Source organism: Vitis riparia, chromosome 6 (assembly GCF_004353265.1).
Source record: "Vitis riparia cultivar Riparia Gloire de Montpellier isolate 1030 chromosome 6, EGFV_Vit.rip_1.0, whole genome shotgun sequence".
NCBI lineage: Eukaryota > Viridiplantae > Streptophyta > Magnoliopsida > Vitales > Vitaceae > Vitis > Vitis riparia.
Window position 1 is genome coordinate 7,719,180 of NC_048436.1, and position 25,747 is coordinate 7,744,926.

General features: G+C 36.7%; 1 protein-coding gene across 2 annotated transcripts in view; it reads right to left on the reverse strand.

The window, feature by feature from the left end:
* LOC117916871 (nitrate regulatory gene2 protein) overlaps positions 1-25,747 on the reverse strand; it is a 31,190-nt gene that overhangs the window by 5,025 nt on the left and 418 nt on the right. Inside the window, exons 1-5 of one of the 2 annotated variants that reach the window (XM_034833077.1) lie at positions 25,444-25,741; positions 22,848-24,016; positions 22,371-22,442; positions 20,457-20,671; positions 1,164-1,387 (exon numbers count right to left, since the gene is read on the reverse strand). In XM_034833077.1, the coding sequence (XP_034688968.1) occupies positions 1,164-1,387; positions 20,457-20,671; positions 22,371-22,442; positions 22,848-23,955 (1,619 nt within the window). In that variant the 5' untranslated portion in view covers positions 23,956-24,016; positions 25,444-25,741. Of the gene's footprint in view, positions 1-1,163; positions 1,388-20,456; positions 20,672-22,370; positions 22,443-22,847; positions 24,017-25,443; positions 25,742-25,747 lie in introns of those variants that run through there. The other variant, XM_034833076.1, reaches the window with a different exon arrangement.

The window sequence follows — 25,747 nt, forward strand, 5'->3', positions numbered from 1 at the left end:
GGTCCCAAAGTTTGACTTAGTGCTAGGTAATGAGAATGTTAATCACGATGTTAATACTAACAATGATTTGGATTTGATGATTGCTCTAGTAAGGGAACTCGGTCATGCATTCAGCATCCAATCTCTCACTGTGTGTCATTTGAGATACTATCACCACAATATTGTGCTTTCCCTTCTAAACATGACAAAAGTTTATGAGGCATTAAACATGAAACAATGGAAGGATGCTATAGAAGAAGAGTTGCAAGCCTTGAAAAAAATGAGACAAGGGAAATTGTGGACTTACCTAAGGGGAAGAAAACAATTGGATGGAACTAGAACTACCCCATCACATACAAATCCATGGTAAAAAAGGGTATCATCAAAGTCAAGGTACCACACTTTTTCTATAAAACATTCTCCCTAAGAGACTTTAATCATCTATGTCGATGGCATTACAATCATTGAATATGATCAATGGGAGATTATAAAGCTGAAAACATACTAAGCAAATGAGGTTGAAATAAAGACTTGGGAAGTCTACAATACTTCTCGGGTCTAGAAGTTGCTCAATCTAAACAAGGGATTTTTATCTTGCAACAAAAGTATATATATATTTTTTTGATCAATAAGCAAAAGAATTGTATTACAAAGAGGCGCTAAAATAGCAACCCACAGAATTACAGTATAGAGACACTCACCCCCTTACATTTGGACCCAAAACAACAAGGAAAAACAAAATAGAAGTACTTAATCAAGATGAAAGAGGAGATGTCCATCATTTGTGAATGAAAATAAAAATGTGTGCTCACTGATTGCATGACACATTACCTAACAGCAATAAGCTCCTGCCACAAATAGCAGGAAATATTTTCATTTACTTTTTATCATTCCATTAAATGAATTCTACATTAGACATCATTAGAAGTTGAACCATCAATTCGAGTAGATTTTTTCCTGACATAGGTCAAAAGGTCTGAACCAACTTATTTTAATTTTATAATAATATTATGATATAAAATCAAATTTATGCACATACAAATATATGGAATTTCTTGGGACTAGTGAGTCTGAATTCTACAGGGTGCAGCTAGGTCTAAATTGTGAGTATCCAAATCTTGTAGATCCAAATGAATTTCCATTATTATATATTAAATGATAATGAGAAGTGTATAAACACGTACCCTGAAATTAACTCCTCTAGCTGTGGCTCAAGCTCTGTGTCCCTTAATTCCTCAATTCTCTTCGATATTGAATTAATTCTGTGAATTGCAACTCTGATTCTTGAGTGTAGATCCTTAACAACTGCCCGAGTTTTATCAATCTTGTTAGAACTTTCTCCCTTTGATTCCAGTTGTCTTAGAATTTTACACTTCATGTCATAATCCCTTCTGATCATCTCACTAGCCTGGAATTAAGAAAATTATATAAGGTGATACTCGGTGATCATGGGAGCCTTGAAAAAAAAATATATATTATGAGAGATGATACTTAAGCAGCATAAACTTGAAACTAAAAAACAAAGAGCTATGTAAGACAATAAAGAGAAAAAGAATATAGGGGAAAAAAAATAAAAAGTAGAAGAAGAAATTCCAAAGAATTATGAATATTATTAATCAAAAGTCTAAAATATTTAACATCACTTGGCCTATATATAGATAGACAATCCTAACTCTAGTAGGAAACTAATTTTAATAATCCAACTCTATAAAAAATTATCACTAAATAATAAAAAACCTAAAATAAACAACAAATAACAAAATAAAATATTATCATTTCCTACATCTATCACTTTCTATATGTATGCATAACATAAGAGTGTGATTTAACATCTTTATCTCCATCATTGTCTCACCTAGAAAAAAAGACGTAACTCCTGAGTTATGTTGCAAATATTGCTCTAAAAGATCAAGAAGAAGTTGGTGAAACTCCTTATCAATAATTCAAGTATCATCGATAGTAAGATGATCTCTCTATTGAACAAGGAAGCATTAACCATCACCAGCTAGGGAACCAACATAATGATCCGCCAATCTAACCAAAATCAAATCAGTTGACGTCGATCAAACAGAAGGAGCACAAGACATAAGATCAGAGGATTGTCTTGCAAAAACAGAAGGAGGCAACGTTGGAAGCTCAAATGTGCCTCAGTATGGAAATAAATCTGCCACATTGAAAACTGAACTTATAGTTTTTTTGCAATGGAAATTGGATCCAAGTCTTTGAAGGATAAGGAATGGGCCAAGTGAGTGCGCATGGCGTTTCTTTAGGGAATTTTTAGGGTAACAGTTAGGACAAATGTGAATCATAATATATTCACCCTCTCCGAACTCTTTATTCCTTTGATGTACATCAGCAACAAGTTTATAATCAACATTACATAAAACAATTTTTTGTTGTATCTTAGCATGTAAGCCATGAATAAGGTCAACAAAGACGGGCAGAATTAGAAGAATGATAAATCAGTAGGCAAAGAAACAAGATCAATGGATTGGCAAGTTGAAATACCATGAACAACTTCAAAATGACTTTTTCCTATTTACTAATTAACAGAGTGGTTGTAAGTAAACTCAGCGATGGGTAAACCAAGATCCTAATTACCAGGTTTCTTACCAACTAAGCACCTAATCAAATCACCTAGAGTACAATTAACAACTTCTGTCTAACAGTCTATTTGAGGATGGAAAGCAGAGGAATACTAGAAAGTAGTTCCAAACAATTTTCAAAGCATCTTCCAACGATAGCTAACAAACTTGACATCCCTATCAAACACTATGGTAGAAGGTAAACCACTTACAATTTCATTCAAAAATGACTTTGCCACATAGGAAGCATCAACACTCTTTGAACATAGGGTAAAATGGGTTATCTTAGACAATCTATCCACAATTACCAAAATAAAACCTTGACCTGTAGCAGTATTGGGCAGCCCTAGGAAAAGTATAAACTAAGATCATGCCAAGGTGTATGTGGAACAAGTAATGGAGTGTACAAACCTGTGTTTTTTTTTCTTACCCTTACCTAACTAACAGGTACAACGTTGGGACACTATTCAAGCATCATCACTTTTCAACAAAGGAATTTGTAGATGAAAATAGAGAGCATGAGAGGGGGTAGTTACTGGTTTGCGGTGGAATCGAAGTCATTTCAGGTCTCGGTGGAGGAAGTTCGAGGGAAGCTTAGAGGTATCATCTTGGAAAGAAGTAGAGGCTTATCCTCTTGGATTCGTTTAGGAGACTTAAGCCTAGGGAGGTTGTTGGATGGAGTAGAAGAATGTTGTAGGGAGGAAAGAGCAGGAAGGTTTGTTAAGAGCTGGGAGGATGAGGGCAGAAAGTTCAAGCTGGAAAGGCGCGTAAATGAGGCGGGGAAATTCGTTCTGTGTTCAGTTATAGATCTAGAAGCTAAAAGATTTTGTTTAGTTTTCCCTGAAGGTAAGGGGTTCATTGGGGGCTGGGCTACGTTGGCTGAGAAGCTACGTTCCCTGGTGTGTGGCAGGAGATTTCAACATGATCAGATACCCCTCGAAGCGTAGTAGAGGTGGTATTTTATCCCCGCCATGAGGAGATTCTCAGAGATAGTCGAGGACTTAGAATTGAGGGATTTGCCCCTTAAAGGAGGTCAATTTCCTTGGAGAGGCGGCTTAAGTAATCGGTTGAAGTCTAGAATTGATCGGTCTTGATCTCTAATGACTGGGAGTCTCATTTTCCTAGAGTTGTCCAGCATGTCCTTTCTAGACCGGTGTCCGACCATTTTCCAATTCTTCTTAAGGGGGAAGGGGTGAGGAGAGGTCCCACCCCATTTAGGTTTGAAAATATGTGGTTGAAAGAGGAGGGTTTTAAAGATTTATTGAGATTGTGGTATGAGGGGCTAAAGTTCAGTGGGACTACTAGCTTCATTCTTGTTCAAAAGATGAAAGCTTTGAAACCTTTTCTGAGTAATTGGAACAAAGAAGTGTTTGGGAAGATTGAAGTTCAGAAGGTTTTGGCCTTGAACAGTGTAAATTTTTGGGATACAGAGGAAAATTGTCGATCACTGTCTTTGGAAGAGGAGGATTTTGGGAGAGAAGCTAGGGAGAATTACAAGAAGTAGGCTCTTTTAGAAGAGACGTCTTAGAGATAGAAATCAAGGGAAATTTGGTTGACGGAGGGGGATAAGAACACGAGCTTTTTCCACCGAATGGCTAATGCGCATAGAAAAAGGAACCAAATGGCAGAGTCAAAGTCCATTAACTGGTGTGGGAACTTCGCTCTTTGTAATTCTTTCCCCTCTTTGTTTGCTTTTGCGACTTTTAAAGAGGCTTGGTTAGTGGAGTTGTGGGACTCTTCGGGAGAGGAAGGGGTTTGGAGCCCTAGGTTCTCTAGGCCCTTCAATGACTGGGAGGTGGAGGAGGTGGAGAGATTACTTTTGACAATCCGGGGAAGGAGGCTTAATCCTAATTTGGAAGATAAGAGTGTTGTGGAAAGAGACTAAGGATGGGATTTTCTTAGTTAAATCTCTTTATTGTGCTCTAGTCTCAAGAAGTGTTGTTCAGTTTCCTAATAGCATCATTTGGAGTCCCTGTGTTCCTACTAAAGTGGGTTTTTTTTGCTTGGGAAGCCTCTTAGGGTAAGGTGTTAACTTTGGATCAACTTAAAAAGAGGAGGTGGACTTTAGCTAATAGATGCTTCCTTTGTTGTGCAGAAGAAGAGTCTATTGATCATATTCTAATTTATTGCACCAAGGCAAGAGTTTTATGGGAGTTATTGTTTGCTCTTTTTAGCGTAATTTGGGTCCTTCCTTTTTCGGTTAGAGATACCCTCCTTGGTTGGCATGGTATCAACATGGGCAAGAAGCGTAGAAAGGTGTGGAAGGCAGCCCCTTTGTGTCTTTTTCGGGCGGTATGGAAGGAAAGAAATAGGATTGCATTTGAAAATGAGGAGCTTTCGGTTCATAGGTTGAAAAAATCTTTTGTATGTAACCTTTGGTTTTGGACTAAGTCGGTTGTAAATGAAGGACCTCTTCTTTTATTCAGTTTTTTTGATTGGTTAGGTTCTAGTTGAGGGTTGGTGATTTTTTGTATCCCCTCTTCTTTTTGTTCTTGCTTTTAGGCGCCTCTTGTATACCCCCTGTATGCTTTTGGGTCAGTCTTAAGTGACCTTTTTTCTAATATATATATTTTCTCTGTGTGTTTACTTATCAAAAAAAAAAAAAAGTTAATGGAACATGGATCACTAAGGACAATGATATAAAGGAAGAAGTGGGTAGAGCTTTTCAAAATTTTCTTTCTACCACTAGTGAGTGGAGACCCAGCTTAAGTGGTCTGTCCTTTGAGAGGTTGGATTCTACAGAGGCAGAAGGGCTGGAGAAACCTTTTATAGAGGAGGAGATTTTTGGTGCTTTGTCGGATTTTAGCAAAGACAAAGTACCGGGCCCGGATGGTTTCTCCATGGCTTTTTAGCAGTTTTCTTGGGAGTTCGTTAAGGATGAAGCGATGAATTTTTTTAAGGATTTTTATGATGTTGGTCGTTTTGTTAGGAGTGTGAATGCAACTTTCTTAGTGTTGATCCCGAAAAGAGGGGATGCAGAGGACTTGAGGGATTTCAAGCCTATCAACCTAGTGGGAGGGTTATACAAGTGGTTGGATAAGGTACTGGCTAATAGGTTAAAGCTGGTGTTAAATAAGGTGATTTCCAATGCCCAAAATGCTTTTGTGGAGGGTAGGCAAATTATGGATGCAATGCTTATTGAAAATGAAGCAATTGATTCAATTATGAAGAGCAAGGGAGGAGCAATTCTTTGTAAGTTGGATTTAGAGAAGGCGTATGATCATGTGGAGTGGCCTTTCTTGTTTTCGGTTTTGGAAAAAATGGGTTTTGGGGATAAATGGATCAAATGGATAAAATGGTGTGTGTCCACTACTAGATTTTCAATTCTGGTTAATGGCACCCCTTCAGGCTTTTTTCAAAGCTCTAGAGGTCTAAGGCAGGGAGACCCTATTTCGCCTTATCTGTTTATGGTAGTGATGAAAGCACTCAGCTACCTTATAAAAAGAGTTGTTAATGGAGGTTTTTTGTCACCTTGCCAGTTAGGGGTAGAGGAGGAGAAGGGGTTAAAATCTCCCATTTGATTTTTGCTGATGATACTCTGATTTTCTGCAAGACCAGCGAGGACCAAATCACCTTCTTAAGTTGGCTAATTATGTGGTTTGAGGCTATATTAGGGTTGAAAGTTAACTTGGATAAAAGTGAGTTGTTCCCAATGGGCAATGTGGAGAATATGGAGGAGTTGGCTTTTGAGCTTGGTTGTAAGGTGGGAAGATTACCCTCCACTTACTTGGTTATGTCGTTGGGTGCTCCCTTCAAGTCTGTGGCAATTTGGGATGGAGTGGAGGAGAGATTCCATAAGAGACTGGATATGTGGAAACATCAATATATTTCTAAGGGAGGGAGAGTTACCTTGATTAAGAGTATGCTGTCCAGCTTGCCTATTTACCTTATGTCTATTCTTCAATTGCAAAGGGGGGTCGGGTTAAGGTTGGAGCAGATTCAGAGGGATTTCCTGTGGGAAGGTGGGGCTTTAGTTCAGAGACCTCACTTAGTAAGATGGGCAACAATGTGTCTTGATAAGAGAAAAGGGGGTTTGGGGGTTAAGAGTCTTTCTACACTCAATAAGGCCCTCCTTTGCAAATGGAGTTGGCGCTTTGCAAATGAGAGAGGGTTTTATGGAACCAAGTAATTAGGGGGAAATATGGGGAGGATCAAGGAGGGTGGTGTTCTCGGGATGTAAGCGAGGGGTATGGTGTAGGGTTGTGGAAAGCAATTAGGAAGTTCGGGCACTTAGTTAGTAGTAGATTCTCCTTTGTGGTGGGGAATGTCCAAAGGGTGAGTTTTTGGAAGGATACTTGGTGTGGTACACCTTTGTGTGTTTCCTTCCCTTCCTTGTTCGCTCTAGTTGATCCAAAAGAAGCTTGGATGAAGGATGTTTGGCCCGGGACAGCAAGTGGGGGAGTTAGAGTCTTTGCTTCACTAGGTCCTTTAACGATTAGGAGATGGAAGAGGTGGTGGGATTTCTAATATGCCTGTGTGGTCAGAAACTGATCATGGAGGAGGAGGATAGGGTGCAGTGGATGGAAACAAAGGATGGAATTTTCTTGACAAAGTCTCTTTACAAAGCCTTAGATCCGGGCTCCTCAGTTTTGTTTCCAATGAAGAACATTTGGAAGTCGTGTGTGTAGCCAAAAGTAAGCTTCTTCGCTTGGAAGGCTTCTTGGGGTAAAGTTTTAACATTGGACCAAGTTAAAAAAAGGGGAGGGGCCTTAGCAAATAGATGTTATTTTTTTCAAGTGGAAGAGGAATCCATTGACCACCTCCTTCATTGTGAAAAGACGAGCATTGTGGGAGATGCTTTTCACCCTTTTTAGAGTGTCTTGGGTGTTCCCATCGTCAGTTAGGGAAACTCTTTTGGGTTGGACTGGTTCCTTTTATGGGAAAGAAGTGCAAGACTGTTTGGAGAGCGGGTCCTCTTTACATTTTTTAGACTGTTTGGAAGACTAAGAATAGAATCGCCTTTGAAGATGAAGCGTTGTCCATCCAAAGGCTGAAAACTTCCTTTCTTAACTCACTTTGGTCGGAGACTAATTTGTTTATAAAAGATGGTCCCTCCACCTTTGTTGAGTTCAATGATTGGGTGGGTTCCCATTGAGGGAGGGTTTTTTTTCTTTTTTTTTACATCTTTATGGACAGTTTTTTGCTTTACTCGCAAAGGAGTGAGTATTTCCCTTTCTTTTCTATACATCTTGAGTCGCTATTTTAGCACCTCTTAGCAATACAATTCTTCTCTTACTTATCAACAAAAAAAACCTTTTCAACAAAGGCTAATAAAACCTATCTTCAACTAGAGCTATACTTTTACCCTTGCCAAACTGTCTAGCTACCTCCAGCATGTAACTCCCAGACTACAAACTCTGTAAGTGAAGCACGAGGAAAGCATAATTTAACTCCCTTGAAAAAGATAACCATCCCAAATGAGAAAGTTGGCATCACTTCTATTAGGACTATCTAAAAGATACGTAAAAATAGTACCAAAATCTGTACAAGTAGGAGACTCATCCTTAATTCATGTAAACCCTGCCATTTTATTACTCATAGAGTGGAGGACAGTGGCAACATAATAAGGGCATCAACAACCTTATTTTCTACCCCATAGGGATGTTGCGAAATAGAAGTGTAGTCTTGGAGGAATTCAAACCAGCCAATATGTCTTTCATATTCAACTTACATTGGGAATTAAGTTATCTAAGGGCTTGATGGTTAAGAGTAAAGGATGAAACTCTTTTGGTTACAAATAGTACCTGCAATATCATAAATTCACAAAATATAAATAGTTGGATTTTATGGAAATATGAGATGGAAATCCTAAGCTCTAGAAAAAGTTTTTGATAAGATGGAAATTGATTTAAGCTCATAGAAATATTGGAAAAGAACTCTAAGAAATGATAAAAACTATTGAAGTTTTTTTTTTTTTGAAGGAAAACAATATATGTATGATAAGGCAATAATAAGCAATACTTGAAAACAAATTTACTATTAAAATGATAATCTATGTAGTCTAGGTGTATTTTAAGGACATAAAACAAATGATGATATACAAACAATTATATTTTGTTTAAAAATATTTATAATTTTCTTTACTAATTTATGATTCCTTTGTCTATATAAAATATATTTTAAAAAACTCATTAAGAAGATTACCATGCAGTTAATGGAATTTGACAATAAGATAATTAGATTTTTTTATTTTTTTATAAAAGTTATATTTTAAATAGTTCATTCCGTAGATAAGTTTTAAGGGAGATAATATATTTTGTGTGCACAAACATATATAAATGAAAAAGTAGCTTATTGTAAAGCTCTCCACTTGCCACTGAAAGGGCCAAGTTTGAGCTCCATCACTCCCCCCTTGCTCTTAATTTAAACAATCATCTGTGGAGTGGGCAATTTAGCTGTAGGGGCTAAGTTTATTGATGATTTTGTAGAAAATTGATGATAAAATCATCAAAATATTGGCCATGGCAAGAAAATCAGTGATAAAATCACCCAAAAAAAAAAATCTAAAATGCTTGATTTTATGGGAAATTGATCATAAAATTACCAAAATATCGGCCATGACAAGAAAATCAGTGATAAAGTCACTAAAAAAAAATCTGAAATGCATGATTTTTTTCAACAAAAATCACTGAAAGTGACTTTCCTTCCTGATTTGTATTTCATGCCTAGCTGATTTTTGAAACTTTGACCCAGAATCTGCTGAAGTTTACCAAAACTTTAATCCTTGCCTATAGCTACTCTTAAAGCATCACAAACTACCTCAAAACCCTTCGAAAGATCAGGGTGTCGCTAAATAGGAGTCTCAATCATTTTTTGCTTAATCACTGGGAATGCTTTATGGCTGCAATCCAATGAAGTCTTCTTTTTTCATGCACTTAATAATTAGGGTAGTAATGATACTGAAACCTTAAATAAATCTCCCATAACAAGAAGTTAAAACCATGCAAACTATGAATTGCAGTCAAAGTTTTAGGTTTAGGCCAATCTCTTATTGCCTTAACGTTTTCAGGTCAATGGAGATCTGTTGAGTAAACACAATAAAACCTAAGAAACACATTTGGGGTTGCATGAAAGAGTACTTCTTAAGGTTAGCATACAATTTCTTAATGCTAAAGGTATGAAAGACTTGTCTAAGATGACTTGAATGCTCCTCCTTTGTCAACAATAGATCAAAATATACAATAAGGAATTTTCCGAAGAATGATCCAAAACGTGTCACCACTCTCATGAAAGTACAATGGGTGTTAGACATTCCCAAAGGTATCACTAACCACTCAAACAACCCATCCTAAGTTTTGAAGGTTGCCTTCCATTTATCCCCAAGTCTATTGATGGCACCCATTGCATTAGTTTATCTTCCAAAACCATTAGGAACAAACTAGCTGATCTAACATATCTTCCAACCGAGGAATAGGAAACCTCTACTTAACTGTGATTTTGGTGACAACTCTACTATCCACACACATTCTCTAAGAACAATATGAGGACTAAGATTATGACAAATAAAACCCTTAACTAAGAGACCCTCTATTTGTCGATTCAATTCAGGATCTGTCCGCCAGTAATTGTGATCATGGGGCTAAGTCCATAGCATGTTGAATGCCTATCATGAGTGGTAATTCATCAAGTAAGCCCTCAGGCATAATATCCTTAAATTCATCTAGGAAAGGAGTAACCTCAAAAAGGTAAACCAAATTGAACTCAAATGAAGTGTGGTTTTCCTTAGCTATGACAAGATGTACTAAACTCACATGTCTGTCACACTTAAATTGCTTAAGGGACAAAATTTGAATTCTTTGCTCAAGAAGATGTACTAAACTCACATGTCTGTCACACTTAAATTGCTTAAGGGACAAAATTTGAATTCTTTGCTCAAGTTAATCCCTATGAGTAGACTCATCAACAAGCTTGCACTTATTAAGTGTTAGCTTAACAAGTTTTAAGACAATTGTCCTACCTCCATGGCTAAGTAGCATGATTGTATAGCCAAGGACATCTTAACAAGAAATGAGCGATATTCATGGGTAAGGCATCACAATAAATGTCTTCCAAATAAAGCCTAAACATAAGAGGAACTAGACATCCCTCCTTGACAAGTAAAGAAGTTTTATCTACCCAAGCTACCTCAAATTGATGAGGGTGGGGCTCAAGCTTTAGATCGAGCCTAGAAAGGGTAGATTCAAACACTACATTCATGGTGCTACCTTAATTAATGACTAACTTAGAAACCTTATCCTTACAAGGAATATAAGCATGACAAATACTTGTACATTTTCATGTATCACGGTCAACAAGAGTGGATAAGATACGTTGTATCATAGATAAAACTTCCTCATCCTCATTAACCTTAAAATGCTCCTCCTCATAATCAAGATCTTCCATAGGCTCAAGTTGGAAATACTCATAAGCTTCCTAGGTTAGGGAGGCATCCTCATGTTCTAAGGGCAGAGTATGTTGGGGGCATTTACAGCCTTTGCACCCCTTTGGATGACAATGATGACAGTCAATTTGGGATGCAAATAAACAAGAATTACATGAATTGTTTGACTTACACTTAATCAAGTTAGTCTTAAAAGTTGAAGTGGTACTAGGATTTAACCCATTGTTTGGTCGAGGAAGAACTAGTTGTGCCTTTAGTAGACTTATGAAAGGTATTAGGGTGAAGTTGATGAAAGTAGGTGGGAAAGGAGCACGCCTCATAGGATAAGAAGGGAAGTACTTCTCAGTTTCCCAAGCCTTATGATAAGCTTTCTCTAAGGACTTGGAAGAACGTAAACTAACCTCACATTCAATTTCAACTTTCAATCCATTTATAAGCCCAGCAATAGTGACCCAGTAATCCTCATGAATTCCATAACATAACATTAGTTCCTCAAATTAAGTCATATACTCATTAATAGAGGTAGTAGTTTGTCGAAGGGTCAATAGTTAATCCAACAAGTGATTTCTATGATAGCTTGATAAGTGCTTTTCTGTTAGTCTTAGCTTCATCTCTTCCCACATAGTAATAAGGACTTGGTGTAAACGGTTGATGTCACACAAGATTGACTACCAATAACCCTTTCTAGAGCATACCAAATTCATTTTAGTAAAACGAACTCATTAAGTGTCAGTCATGTCATACCACTCAAAGTAAAAACATATTTAGGTCTAACCTACCATCAAATTGTGGTGCCTCTACTTTGACCCTCCTAGTGAAATAACTTACCTCATCATGAATATAATTGGCCTAGTCATAATGACATTATGGAGGTAAGGTTGACACGATTAATTTTGGTATCCATCCTTAGGTTCTTGATGCCTAAAGTTGACATTGTTGATAATGGTATCAATCCTTAGGTTCTATATGCCTAAAGGTATTCCTAGGATCATCATTGATGAATTGTGACCTAGATTCTCTCGTATCTCTGTTGATAAGCATTGGGGAACTAAAACCTTCATCCTCATGTACTTCATCATCCTCATCTAAGGATCTACTATTAACTAGATCTTTATTTATGGGTGGTTTTCCTAGGGGTGTAGGTAGCAAACTCACTTGGAAATCCCTAAGTCTTTACGTTTCAGGGATTGATGTAGTTCTTATAGCCAATGAGATAGTAGATGAGAAAAGACGATCAGGAGAGGAATAAGTTGTCTTCAAATTTGACTTTGAAAAGGCTTACGACCATGTGAGTTGGGATTTTTTGGATCATGTGTTGGAGAAGAAGGGGTTTAGTCCTAGATGGAGAAAATGGATGAGAAGTTGTTTGTCCACGGTCTCTTTTGCAATTTTAGTGAATGAAAACGCCAAAGGATGGGTCAAGGCATCTAGAGGATTAAGACAAGGTGACCCTTTATCCCCTTTTTTGTTTACCCTAGTCGTAGATGTTCTGAGGAGGATGTTGTTGAGAGTAGAGAAAATAAATTCGTTGGAGGGTTTCAGGGTTGGTAGGAACAGAACAAGGGTGTCCCATCTGCAATTTGCAGATGATACCATTTTCTCTTCTAACACTACTAAGGAAGAACTGCAGACTCTCAAGAGTTTATTGCTAGTGTTTGGGCATATTTCTGGGCTTAAGGTTAACCTTGAAAAGAGTAATCTTTTTGGCATCAATCTTGATCAAAATCATCTTTCTAGGTTGGCCGAGTTGCTTGATTGCAAGGCTTTTGATTGGCCTATTCTCTACCTGGGTCTTCCTTTGGGAGGGTATCCAAAGGCTTGTGGCTTTTGGGATCCAATGATTGAGAGAATCTCGAGGAGATTAGATGGGTGGCAAAAGGTTTACTTATCTTTTGGAGGTAGGATAACTCTTATCCATTCTTGCCTATCCCACATTCCTAACTACTTTCTCTCCTTGTTTAAGATTCCCGCTTCAGTGGCTGCAAAAATTGAGAAATTGCAAAGGGATTTCTTATGGTCAAGGGTTGGAGAAGGTAAAAGAGATTATCTGGTTAGTTGGGATGTAGTGTGTAATTCGAAGGTAAAAGAGGGATTGGGGTTTGGGAAGATTTCTCTTAGGAATCTCACTCTCCTAGGGAAATGGTTGTGGAGGTATCTTAGAGAAGGTTCAGCTCTGTGGCATCGGGTCATTTTAAGCATTTATGGGACACATTCCAATGGTTGGGATGTCAACACTATAGTCAAATGGTCACATCGTTGTCCTTGGAAGGCTATTACACAAGTCTTTCATGATTTTTCCAAGTATACTTGGTCTGTGGTAGGAGATGGGGAAAGAATTCGGTTCTGGGAAGACTTATGGTGGGGAGACCAACCTTTGGGTTTTTAATATCCAAGACTATTTCGAGTAGTCACAGATAAAAATATTCCTATATCTTCAATTTTCGGTTCTACTTGCCCCTTCTCTTGGAACTTTAATTTCCACCATAACCTTTTAGATTCTGAGATAGAAGATTCAGAATGCCTCATGCGGTCACTTGATTGTTTGCACTTATCACCTTCGGTTTCAGATGCGAGATCTTGGTATTTATCTTCTTGAAGGCTTTTTACAGTCAAGTCTTTCTTTCTAACCTTGTCCCATTGTTCTGGTTCTTCTCCAGTTTTCCCTACTAAGTTCGTTTGGAATTCCCAAATCCCTTTCAAAGTCAAGTCCTTTGTCTAGTTAGTAGCACACAAGAAGGTAAATACTAATGACTTGCTACAATTGAGAAGACCCTACAAAGCTCTTAGTCCTGACATTTGTAAGTTGTACATGAAGCATGGTGAATCAGTTGATCATCTTTTCCTACATTGCTCTTTGACGATGGGGTTGTGGCACAGATTATTTCAGTTAGCCAAGATGGATTGGGTTCCCCCGAGGAGCATATCCGACATGATGTTCATCAATTATAAGGGTTTTGGATTATCTAAGAGAGGGATAGTTTTGTGGCAAGCTGCATGCATTGCTTTAATTTGGGTTGTATGGAGGGAAAGAAATGCGAGGATATTTGAGGATAAAGCAAGGAATTCGGAGAATCTTTGGGATTCTATTCACTTCCTTGCTTCTCTTTGGGCTTTTTGTTCCATGATTTTTAAGGGGATTCCCCTTAATGTGTTACAACTATATTGGCTAGCAGTGTGTAGCTCCAATGGGATGGTCTAACCTATAAAGTTTGTTTGTTTTTTCATTATAGTTTCTTGTTTTTGTATTCTTATAGTTTAGCTTTTCTTTATTGGGAGGATTCCTCATCCTTCTCTTGTACTTCTTTTTTCTATTAATATATCTCTTTGTCGTTTCCTATCAAAATAAATAAAAATTGTGTAGATTCATCTATTGTTTCCCCTTCATGATTCTTTCTAGGATCTTTCAACAAATGACCTAGGTCCACAAGAAGTTTGGTCACAATATCTTTCATCTGTGTAAGATTGGCTTGTACAATTGTCACAATGGTTGTGAGGTTTTGCACATCCCCTAAAGGGCCAAATGGGATTGTTCTAATTTAACAACATTCATTTTGGCACAAACAAAGGTTAGGAAAAAAACGAAATAAGGACAAATTATGTAATATTGAGATGATATGTGAATTACGTCAATTAATACCAAATTTCTTCTAAAATAGAAGCACACAATGGGAATAAAAGCTCAAATAAAAAATTATGCAATAACTCTAAAGAAAGGCATAGTTTATGAAATAGATAGGAAACAAAGATATTAAATTAGACACTTATCTTAGGCGTAAATGTAGAAAGTGATGGATATAAGAATTAAGAAGTGCTAATATTTTATTTTTTATTTTTTATTTATTTTAGGTTATTATTATTTAGTGAAAGTTTTATTCGAGTAAAGATAATTAAAATTAATTTTCTACTAGAGTTAGGATTGTCTATCTATATATAGGCTCAGTGATATTAGATGCTTTAGACTTTTGAATAATAATATTCATAATTCTTTGGAATTTCTCTCTTCTACTTTAATGTCTCTCCCCTATATTCTTTTCTCTCTATCGTCCTACATCAATTAGTAATAGATCAAGGTCAATTTTAGATGTGTTATTCAATTCATGACTCCATTAAATGTTCAAAAGAATGCTCAAATGTTCAAAGCTCAGATTGCTCACTTAACTCATTCATATGGAATGCTAAGTCCAAAGGCTAGTGTGAATTACGAAATAATTAGAAGGAAAGTGTGGTATTTTCATTTCTCTAACCATGGACAACAAATATTATTTTAAGCTACTTTCCAAATAATCATGAAAACAAAAATAACAAAAGAACAGCAAAGTGTCGAAATGTTAGGAGTTAGCTAGAGCTAAAAGTTAGGAGTTTCTAGTTTCTTTATCTATTTAATAAAATTTGAATTTTAAATTCGAATTATTTAAGATAGGGAAATTTGTTTGTTTCCGTATTTTTAGGAGTTAGTTGTTTTGTTTTGTTAGCTAATGTAGTTGAGAAATTTGTGGCAGATCTCAACTCTTGCTGAGTCTATTTATTTGATGTAATCGGTTTCAAATTTCAATTTTTTCAAAAAAATGAGAAATCTTTCCCTTTCAAAATTTTCATGGTATCAAAGCTTTGGTATAATCGAAGTTTCTGATGGTGAAAACTGCTATGGCTGGAGCTGGCAGAGGCTCGGCGACTACAGGGGATGCAGTAGAGAGCATTCAAAACAACTCTACTGCATTATCTAATGAAGCAGAATACTTGTTTGTTGTGTCATCAAATTCCCTTCAATTGACTATGAATAAGTTGAATGGAAAAAACTACTTGGAATGGGCTCAGACTGTGAAGCTCGTAATTGATGGTAAGGGGAAGCTTGGTCACTTGACTGGTGAGGTGAAAAAACCAGCAAACAATGATCCACACCTAAAGAGTTGGAGATCTGAAAACTCCATGGTAATAGCATGGCTCATCAACTCGATGGAGTCGAGTATTGGAAAGCCATTTTTGTTCATTCCAACAACAAAAGAAGTGTGGGATGTTGTTCGTGACACTTATTCGGATCTGGAGAATTCATCTCAAATATTTGAATTAAAGACTAAGTGTGGCAATCTAGAGAAGGAGATAGAGAAGTTACTGTGTGCTATAATGAAATGGTAACTTTGTGGCAGGAGTTGAATCAATGTTATGAAGAGGAATGGGGTTCTCCCACTGATAGTATGTGATATATGAAGAGTAAGGAAGATGACAAGTTGTATTTGTTCCTAGTAGGTCTTAACAGAGAATTAGATGAAGTGTGGGGCCGAATTCTGGGATGAAAACCTCTCCCCAGTCTTCAAGAAGTATTCTCAGAGATCAGGAGAGAAAAGTCTCGCCGAAGAGTCATGCTACAAAAGCAGGAACCAAAGACCAACCCTGAAATTGAGAGTTCAACTCTCATAACAAAAGGACCAAAGGCAGATGTGGAAAAGAGAAACTTCAAACAAGGAGAAGAACCATGGTGTGATCATTGTAAGAAGCCATAGCATACACATGAGACATGTTGGAAGCTACATGGGAAGCCTCCGAATTGGAAAAAGAAGAATGGGGGAGATGGTCGTGTGTTCCAAGTCTCAAATGAAGATCAAGGGAACCAAGTTTTTTCAAATATAGCTTCCATTCACGAAGGAGCAAATAGACAGCCTGTGTAAATTGCTCCAGTCCTCGAGTCCCACTGTAAATCCTTCTTCCTTGTGTTCTTTAGCCCAGAAAGGTAACTACCTTACCATTTCCCTCTACAGTGTCAAACCCAATTTTAATTGTCCATGGATTATAGACTCAGGAGCAACTGACCATATGACCAGATCTTCTAAATTATTTTCCTTGTATAGTCCTTGTGCAAGGAAACAAAAAATAAAAATAGCAAATGGATCCTTCTCAGCCATAGTTGGGAAAGGCTCAATTGTTATTTCTCCTTCCATTACTCTGCATAATGTCCTTCATGTTCCTAACTTGTCATGTAATCTTTTGTCTGTTAGTAAAATAACTCATGATCTAAAATGTCAGGCTCATTGTTTCCATTCTTCTTGTGTGTTTCAGGATTTGGACTCGAGGAAGACGATTAGCAGTGCTAAGCAAAGTGGAGGACTCCATTTCTTTGAAGATAGATCTGAATTAGAGGGACAAACTCATAGTACTTGTTTCAAATCTCTTTTTACGAATAAGATTATGTTATGGCATTTTAGGTTAGGACATCCAAACTTTCAGTATCTAAAGTACATGTTTCCGAATCTATTCCTAAATAAAAATCCATCTTCATTTCAATGTGAAATTTGTGAATTGGCACAACACCGCCGTTCTCCTTTTCCTCTACAACCATATAAACCCTGCAAACCTTTTTCTAGCATTCATAGCGATGTTTGGGGCCCTACTACAGTTACTACTCTTTCAAGAAAAAAATGGTTCATTACATTCATTAATGATCACACAAAGATAACATGGGTATATTTGTTAAGAGAAAAATCCGATGTTGAACAAGTTTTCAAAAAAAAATTCAATATGGTACAAACATAATTCCAAGAAAAACTTCAAGTGTTTAGGAGTGACAATGGAAAGGAATATTTAAATAAAATATTAGGGTAATTTTTTGAGGAAAAAGGAATTGTTCTTCAAAGTTCTTGCAATGACACTCCACAACAAAATGGAGTAGTTGAAAGAAAAAATTGGCATCTTCTTGAAATTGCTAGAGCCTTGCTTTTTTCAACTAAGACACCTAAATGTTTATGGGGTGAAGTTGTTCTTACAGCTGCCTTTTTTATTAATTAAATGCCAACAAGAGTTTTGCATTTTCAAAAACCTGTGGATGTTTTTAAAAATTGTTTTCCCACGTCACGTCTTGTCATTGATATTTCACTAAAAAATTTTGGATGCACTACATTTGTCCATATTCATAGCCACAATCATGGGAAACTTGATCCTAAAGCTAGGAAATGTGTCTTTGTTGGCTACTCACCAACACAAAAAGAATATAAGTGTTTTGACCCTGTTTTAAGAAAATTATTTGTGTCTATGGATGTGACTTTCTTTGAGACAACCCCATATTTTGATAATAATCATCTTCAGGGGGAGAGTGAGAGTGAAGATTCTTGTGTTGGCGATATTTTCCAAATAGAGCCAAAACCACCAGTTTTAGTTGAATTTACCCCTGAACACCCTATTCCTTCAGCTCTAGAAAATCAAGACACTGTAGCCATAGATCAACACCTGAATCAAGACACTATAGCCACAAATCAACACTTGAACCAAAACACTACAGCCACAAATCAAGAATTGGGTAGTTTAGGAGATGAAATTAATGGAATCAATCCTTTAATGTCGTTACATAAGCATGAAAAAGCGAAGATGAGAGAAAAAACAAGTAAAATAGAACATGAGCTTCATGTCTATTCAAGGAAGAGACATCTTCAAAGAAAAGAAGATTCAACTTTGCAGCAACTCCATGAGTCCAACCCAAGTACAAATGAGAATTTTACTAGTTCCTCAGATGAGTTGTCAAGTAAACTTCCTTTGGTGTCAAGCCCTTCTAAGTCCATGTTTGAGTCAATAAAAAATTTAGATGTTCCTATTGCTTGTCGTAAAGGTGTCAGAACTTGCACAAAGCATCCTATGTCTAACTTCATATCTTATGAAAATTTGTCACCCTTGTTTTATGCCTTTACCACTCAACTCTCGTGTAGAAATTCCAAAAAATGTGCAAGATGCTCTAAGGGTTCTGGAATGGAAGGAAGTTATTCTTAAAGAAATTAGGGCTTCTGGAAAAAATGAGACTTGGGAAGTAGTTTATTTGCCCAAAGGGAAGAAAACAATTGGCTGCAAATGGGTTTTTACAATCAAGTACAATGTAGATGGCACCTTGGAAAGATACAAAGCTCGACTAGTGGCAAAAGGGTTTACCCAAACCTATGGTGTGGACTACTCCGAGACTTTTGCACCGGTTGCCAAGTTGAATACAGTACGAGAACTCCTATCAATTACAGTAAATTTAGATTGGACACTCCAACAATTAGACGTTAAGAACGCATTCCTAAACAAAGATTTGAAAGAAGAGGTGTACATGGACTCTCCTCCAGGATTTGATGGAAACTACAGTTCAAAGGTGTGCAAACTAAGACAGTCTTTACACGGCCTTAAACAATCACCGAGGGCCTGGTTTGATAAATTTACTCAATTAGTCAAGAAGCAAGGCTACACACAAGGACAAACAAATCACACCTTATTTGTAAAGTTTTCATCAGAAAGTAAAATTACAGTTTTAATTGTTTATGTAGATGACATCATTCTCACTCGAGATGATTTAACAGAGATGGACAGGTTGAAAAGGAGCTTAGCCACTAAGTTCGAAATTAAAGATTTAGGTTCCTTAAAGTACTTCTTAGGCATGGAGGTTGCAAGATCAAAAAAAGGGATTGTGGTTTCACAAAGTATATCCTTGATCTCTTAAAAGAAATTGGTATGAGTGGTTGCAAACCATCAAAAACACCTATGGAACCAAACTTGAGGCTTGGAGATAGTGACAAAAAGGTTTCAGTTGATACAACAAGATACCAGAGGTTAGTTGGTAAGCTAATCTACTTGTCTCATACTCGGCCAGATATAGCTTTTGTAGTGAGTGTGGTGAGTCAATTCATGCACTCTCCATATGAAGAGCACCTTGAAGTCATCTACCAAATCTAGAGATACCTTAAGAGCACACCAGGAAAGGGAATATTTTTCAGGAAGAATGAACATCGTGGTGTTGAAGCCTATACTGACACTGATTGGGCTAGTTCAGTTACTAATAAGAGGTCCACCACGGGTTACTGCACATTAGTTCGAGGTAATTTGGTTACATGGAGGAGTAAGAAATAGAGGCGTAGTGGCTAGAAGTAGTGTTGAGGCAGAATTTAGAGCTATGTCACATGGAATTTGTGAGATGTTGTGGCTAAAGCGTGTCCTAGAAGAGGTAAGGCAGCCAATTGAAGGAGTTATGAAGTTATATTGCAATAATAAAGCTGCAATCAGCATTGCACATAACCCAATTCAACATGACAGAACTAAGCACGTGGAGATTGATAGACACTTTATCAAGGAGAAATTTTAAACTGGTGTTATATGCATGCCATTTGTTCCAACAACTCAACAAATAGTTGATATCCTTACAAAAGGACTCATCAAGCCGAACTTTGAATTTCTAACAAGCAAGTTGGGCATGATAGACATCTATGCACCAACTTGAGGGGGAGTGTCGAAATGTTAAGAGTTAGTTGGAGCTAAAAGTTAGGAGTTTCTAGTTTCTTTTTTCTATTTAATAAAATTCGAATTTTAATAGGGAAATTTGTTTGTTTCTGTATTTTTGGGAGTTAATTGTTTTGTTTTATTAGCTAATGTAGTTGAGAAATTTGTGGCAGATCTCAACTCTTGCTGAGTCTATTTATTTGATGTAATCAGTTTCAAATTTCAAGTTTTTCAAAAAAAGGAGAAATCTTTCCCTTTCAAAATTTTCACAAAGTAATGGAAAATACCTTGACTTCGTCATAAAGCTTTCTCTCCCATGCAAATAGTCTATCCAAGGTTGAAGCATGACTGCCTGAGATCATGCAGAAATTGTCAAAGAGGTTGCTGGTAAGGTCCTCAATATCATCCTTTGAATTTGAGCCAAGAGGATTCCTGGATGAGGAGGAACGAGATGAAGCTGTCCTGTGCCAAGTTAAGTACTTCATGGCAGCTTGAGCAGGCTCTAAGTGCACATAAATATAGGATTTAATGAGTGAACCCAAAGATTAGGTATAGGTTGGTAATCACAGCCAGCAAAATATTCTGTTAAATAAGCTTTTATTATAAGAAAAAGGAGCACATTCCACTAGTCACAGAAAGTTTGCTGTGTGTGCTAAGTGCTAATCACATGAAGCTACTATGCATAATCCATAAATTCACTATAATACACGAAAACAACCTCCATCTAGTTCCCTTCAAGTGAGACCATATTGCCAACAAAACAATGCAAAATAGGATGTGCTGGAAAAACTGAAAATGGAAAAAGAGAGATTTAGTGTTTGCACTCTTTGCTCTTCTTTTCTTCATTTAGGAGGTATTATGTACTTCGAGCACGTTTGGCTTTCTGGGAGCTGAAAGCAGCCTTTTGAGCCCAAGAAGAACTTTTACATGCATTTTGGTGGTTTTAGTTGAAGTGCTTTTGGCTTCGAAAGGAGCTTCACACAAAAGCCAAGAAGAAGTTGCTCCTTGCAGAAACAAGTTTTTGGCTTATACAAAAGGTCATTTCATATTTAATGCAATTTTCATAATACTAAAATTACTTCCAAAACAAAAAACACTACAATACCAAGTGTAGCCTCTGATAATCTCATAAACCACCAATTTCTTCGTCATTCTCCAACCCTTAAGAACAAAAGAAACACCAAGGAAGGCAACAACAAATCTGACCTTAACAAGAAATTTTTCACATTTTCTTTACATTCTCTCTCTCAGTTTTTTTTTTTTAAATACATATATATATTAATTTCACTTTCTTGCAATCTCCACTTAGAAGAGTTTCTGATTGAAGACTATTAAAAATTCAGGGTTTTATAGTTTAAGGACTTTGTATAATCATATCTAAAGGATTTCTTTCATATCTCTCCTCTATCCTTATTTCATCGTTTTATTTCTTCTTATTCCCTCCTACATTTCTTCTATTTGTTTCTTGAGCCTTTTTTGGTTGATTTAACAAAACCTTGACTCCGAGGTAATAAAAACAGTATTCAGATAATAATTGATGCTTTCCGTTTCAATTGCCTTTTTTTTTTTCTTTTGGTCCTAGGGCATTTCAGAATTTGTTTTCTACAAAATATTTGTTTATTAAATTAGGGTTTCTTTGTCAAACCAATATTGGGATTTAGCAGATATTCATCTCAAACAAACAAAAGAAAAAGAAAAAAAAAAATACTCCTTTTAGCATTAAAAGCTTTTTTTAAACACAATTCCCAGAAGTTAACCAACCAGCCAAATAGAAGCCATCCCTAATGCTTCTGCTACTTTCATTGATTAAAAGCAAACAAAAAAACAATGCCAAATAAGCACTTATTTTTCCATCCAAGAGCAATGTAGTTTCCCACTGAAGCAATTGGCATCCAGTTAGTTTCCTTTCAAATTTGTAGGCCTTCGTTTTCATTTTATTCATAGAATTAAGAACAATGAATAAGGGCCAACACCACAGAATTTATATAAAATAAAGAAAGGGCGCAGAGCCCAATGGAAACCTCATTCAGGATTGGTAGTTCACAAGTGATGATAGGATAGTTTAGTTGATTAATATATTTAACAAGATCTTAAGAAACCAAGAAGATGGATTCTGGAATATTCATATCCGAAGATACTTTTTAACATACGAATATGACAGAACTGAAATGAGATGTCACACAGAATGCATGGAGACCTACCTTCTTGAACGATAGTTGGGTCTTCCCCACATGAGAAACAAGCTTTGAATAGTGTAGATGTTACGGACCCACCTGTTATAATAAAAAGTAGTCTCTTGTCAAAAGCTTTCACTAACTAGCATGAAGAAAAACCCTCAAACAATTTCTCATGGTATTCAGCAAGCATATGAAGCATTGTTCTTTTTTACCCCCTAAGAAAACATCAATATTGCAGAATGCAAGGCTCTAAACCATTGAAATCAATCTGCCTAAAGTGCTGGATGGTTTGGGTACTCTACAAGTGGACTGCATGAATTATGAACTGAGAGAAAGGGACAAAAAATATCATTACGGAACAAACTAACATACTTCACTTTCCTTGTAATAAGAAACTGCCAACGTTTATGAGAAGATCAAAACACAGTTAAAATAGAAGTGTTGTCCCCTGGAATTCCAATTTGAGAGAGAGAGAGAGAGAGAGAGAGAGAGAGATCATACTGTCTTTCTGCGGAAATATTGGACGAAAGTGAAATTTATTCGCTTCAAGCATCCTTGGAACTTCTTTTCCAGATTCAGAAGCTTTAACAAAGAGATATTCTATGTCTCTTATGCTTGAAAAGAAGTCCTTTGGGGCAACCTTATTTTCAATACCATTTTCTTTTACAGGTGTGCTCCTTACATCAGAATGAAGTGCAACTGCTGAGGATGTGCTTCTTAATGGTGATAAACCGGGAGAGTTGCTTTTCTCTCCATTCAAATACCCAGTTTCTGAAGCTACACTTCCTGTTGAAGGCATAGTAGGTGAAGAACTAGCTGCAACATGATCTGGTACCCTATTAAGATTTTCAAAACTTCGGACTAGAGTATCTGTGGAAGGCTCATCAAATTCGTCTTCTGAGTCCTGAGATTCTTCCTCCCCATGAAAAGAAACTTTATCTTCTTCATCCTCTAGTTCAGGAATACCCTCCTCTTTCCTAAGCTGAGTTATATCATCAGCAGTCTCCAAACCTTGGTTCAGTTCTCCTCCTTGAGAAGAAAACTGATTATCAACAGAAGGAAAAAGGTGAAAGAAATCCCAAGGTGGAGTACCAGGTGGCAGGGAAGAAGCTTCAAATGGTGTCATTTCAGGCCTTCCAGTGGAACGAGGTGTGGTGTTTTGAGGGGTACTGGAGGAGGTTACTGTCCCCATGACTGGTAAAGAAGGTTTTTCTTCTACTTTTCTGGAATAGCTGCCCCTGATTTTCATATGGTTTAACTGAATATGACTAGAATAAGGAGGTGAAGGAGTTGGAGAAAGGGCTTCAGTTGCATCTACACGTTGAGATAGAGATGGGGATGAGAATGAGAACTGGGAAAGGGACTTCTCAGTCAAAGCAAGTGGCTCTGGTGTGGCACTAGTGGAAGTGTATAAGGAAGATTCATTTGGAGCTTCAGGCTCAACAAACCTCCTAAGAGCAATTCCTATAGCTTCGAGTGACTGAATATAATCAACATGAGCAGCTGCTAGAGCACACCTGCCATCAAGTGCTTGCCTAACAAACTTCTTCCTTTCACGACACATCTGCAGAGCCTTATCTTCTTCTATTTTAGAGTTTGTGATGCCCATCTCTTGACAAACTTGCTGCTAGGAATCCCTCTTGTTATGTAATCAGGGAAGAAGCTTTTTCCTAGGAATTAAGTAGTTACAAACATATTAAAAGAGGTATAAAAGAAAATTAGCAATAGCACAGATAGCTATCGGTCAGAAATTTAGTGCCATTTTGAACAATGGTAGTGCAAAACTATTAAATAACAAAACTCATCTTGAACACTTACCTTTTGCTCAATAGCAAGAAAAAAATAAATAAATGGTGCAGACAAAATTAATTTATATTAAAAAAAAAATTTGGATGATAAAAAAGACGGAAAAAAATCCAAACTTCCATAATTTCAATACAAAAATCAGAAGTCACTATCACCGAAAAAATTTCCATGTACTCCCTTGTGATTTCATCCACAATAGAAATAATCTAGTTCTATGAATGAGTGGTTCTAGATCCTCTGCTTAAATATCATTCCAAGAAAGGTTCAGACTGATTATGCCACCAATTAATAACACAAGATTCAAACTTATTATTTAGTGAAAAGAGAGACCATCCATGTAAAAGTTATCTTCAACAGAAAAAATCCACACCATACCCATGCACTAAAATCAACTTCTCTATCTTCATTTTTAGGAAGCAATTAACTGGTGAAAATCCAAACCTTACTAAAGATATTGGAACATTGTTCTGTAAAGATAATGAAAGTATGAACAAAAATTGAATAGAAACCAAGCAGAAGAAGCAGAATGTCATTGAGAAAAACGCAGATGGAGATACACCATTTCTCAAAGCCAGAAAGGGACTGGCAACAAAGAAGACACACTCTGCAATGTTGACACTACCAACCCCACTGACAAGAGGAATAAGAAAAAAAAAGATTGATTTAAAATAAAGGCTGATTAAGAAAGAGGAAACACATCCAATTTGTTAAATCAACATAAATTGAGAAAAAGCACCCACTAATTCTGAATGAAATTAGCAATGCTCCATTTGATTGATATGGAATTACAGAAAAACAAAAGAAACCCTGGGAATTTTAGGACAGCCAATCCATCACCAATTTGTTAATACAATTCCAAGTTCTCCTTTCTCTTCTTGCAATTTCTCCCAAACCAAACAGCTAGTGCACAGAAGAGGAAATAGAATAATTTCTACAACCATCATATAAAAACGAAAATTTCACAATTAAGGAATGAAAATAGACCTGGAAAGAGTGAGTTAGATCCTCAAATTCAGATGAGACTTTCAACAATCAAAACCCATAAAGATAAACTCTGTCCAATAAGGAAAAAAAAAGGGACATGTACAGATAGCTTTAACCCCAAAAGCAAAAGAGATAAGGAGAGCAAGCTCCAAAGTCACAAATTTTAAAACCAATGCCTAAAAAGAAGACAACCCAAAAGAGGGAATCTCTATGAATATTCATTAATTCACTCTGCAGAGCAAAACGAACAGAATTGTACCAATATGAACTATTATACCTGAATTTTCCACATAATTAACTCATTTACCTATCCCAGATCATCAATTCTGATTCTTGGAGTCTCAATAACCAACAGTTCTGATTAAAAACACAAGAAATCCACCAAAGAGAAAAGAAATCCCAGCTCGATGAATCAAAGCTCCATGAGCCAAATCTCAAAAATCATCAAATTCAAAGCCCAAACATCAGAAAACCAAATCACAAGCTATCCACCATGAAATTAATCTAAAAGTGAAAATTAGATTGATAAAGGATAAGATTCAACAGGACCACACAAATCACATATCTTCCATCAATCCAAACTCAAAATTTCCCAAAAAAGAAAAAACAGA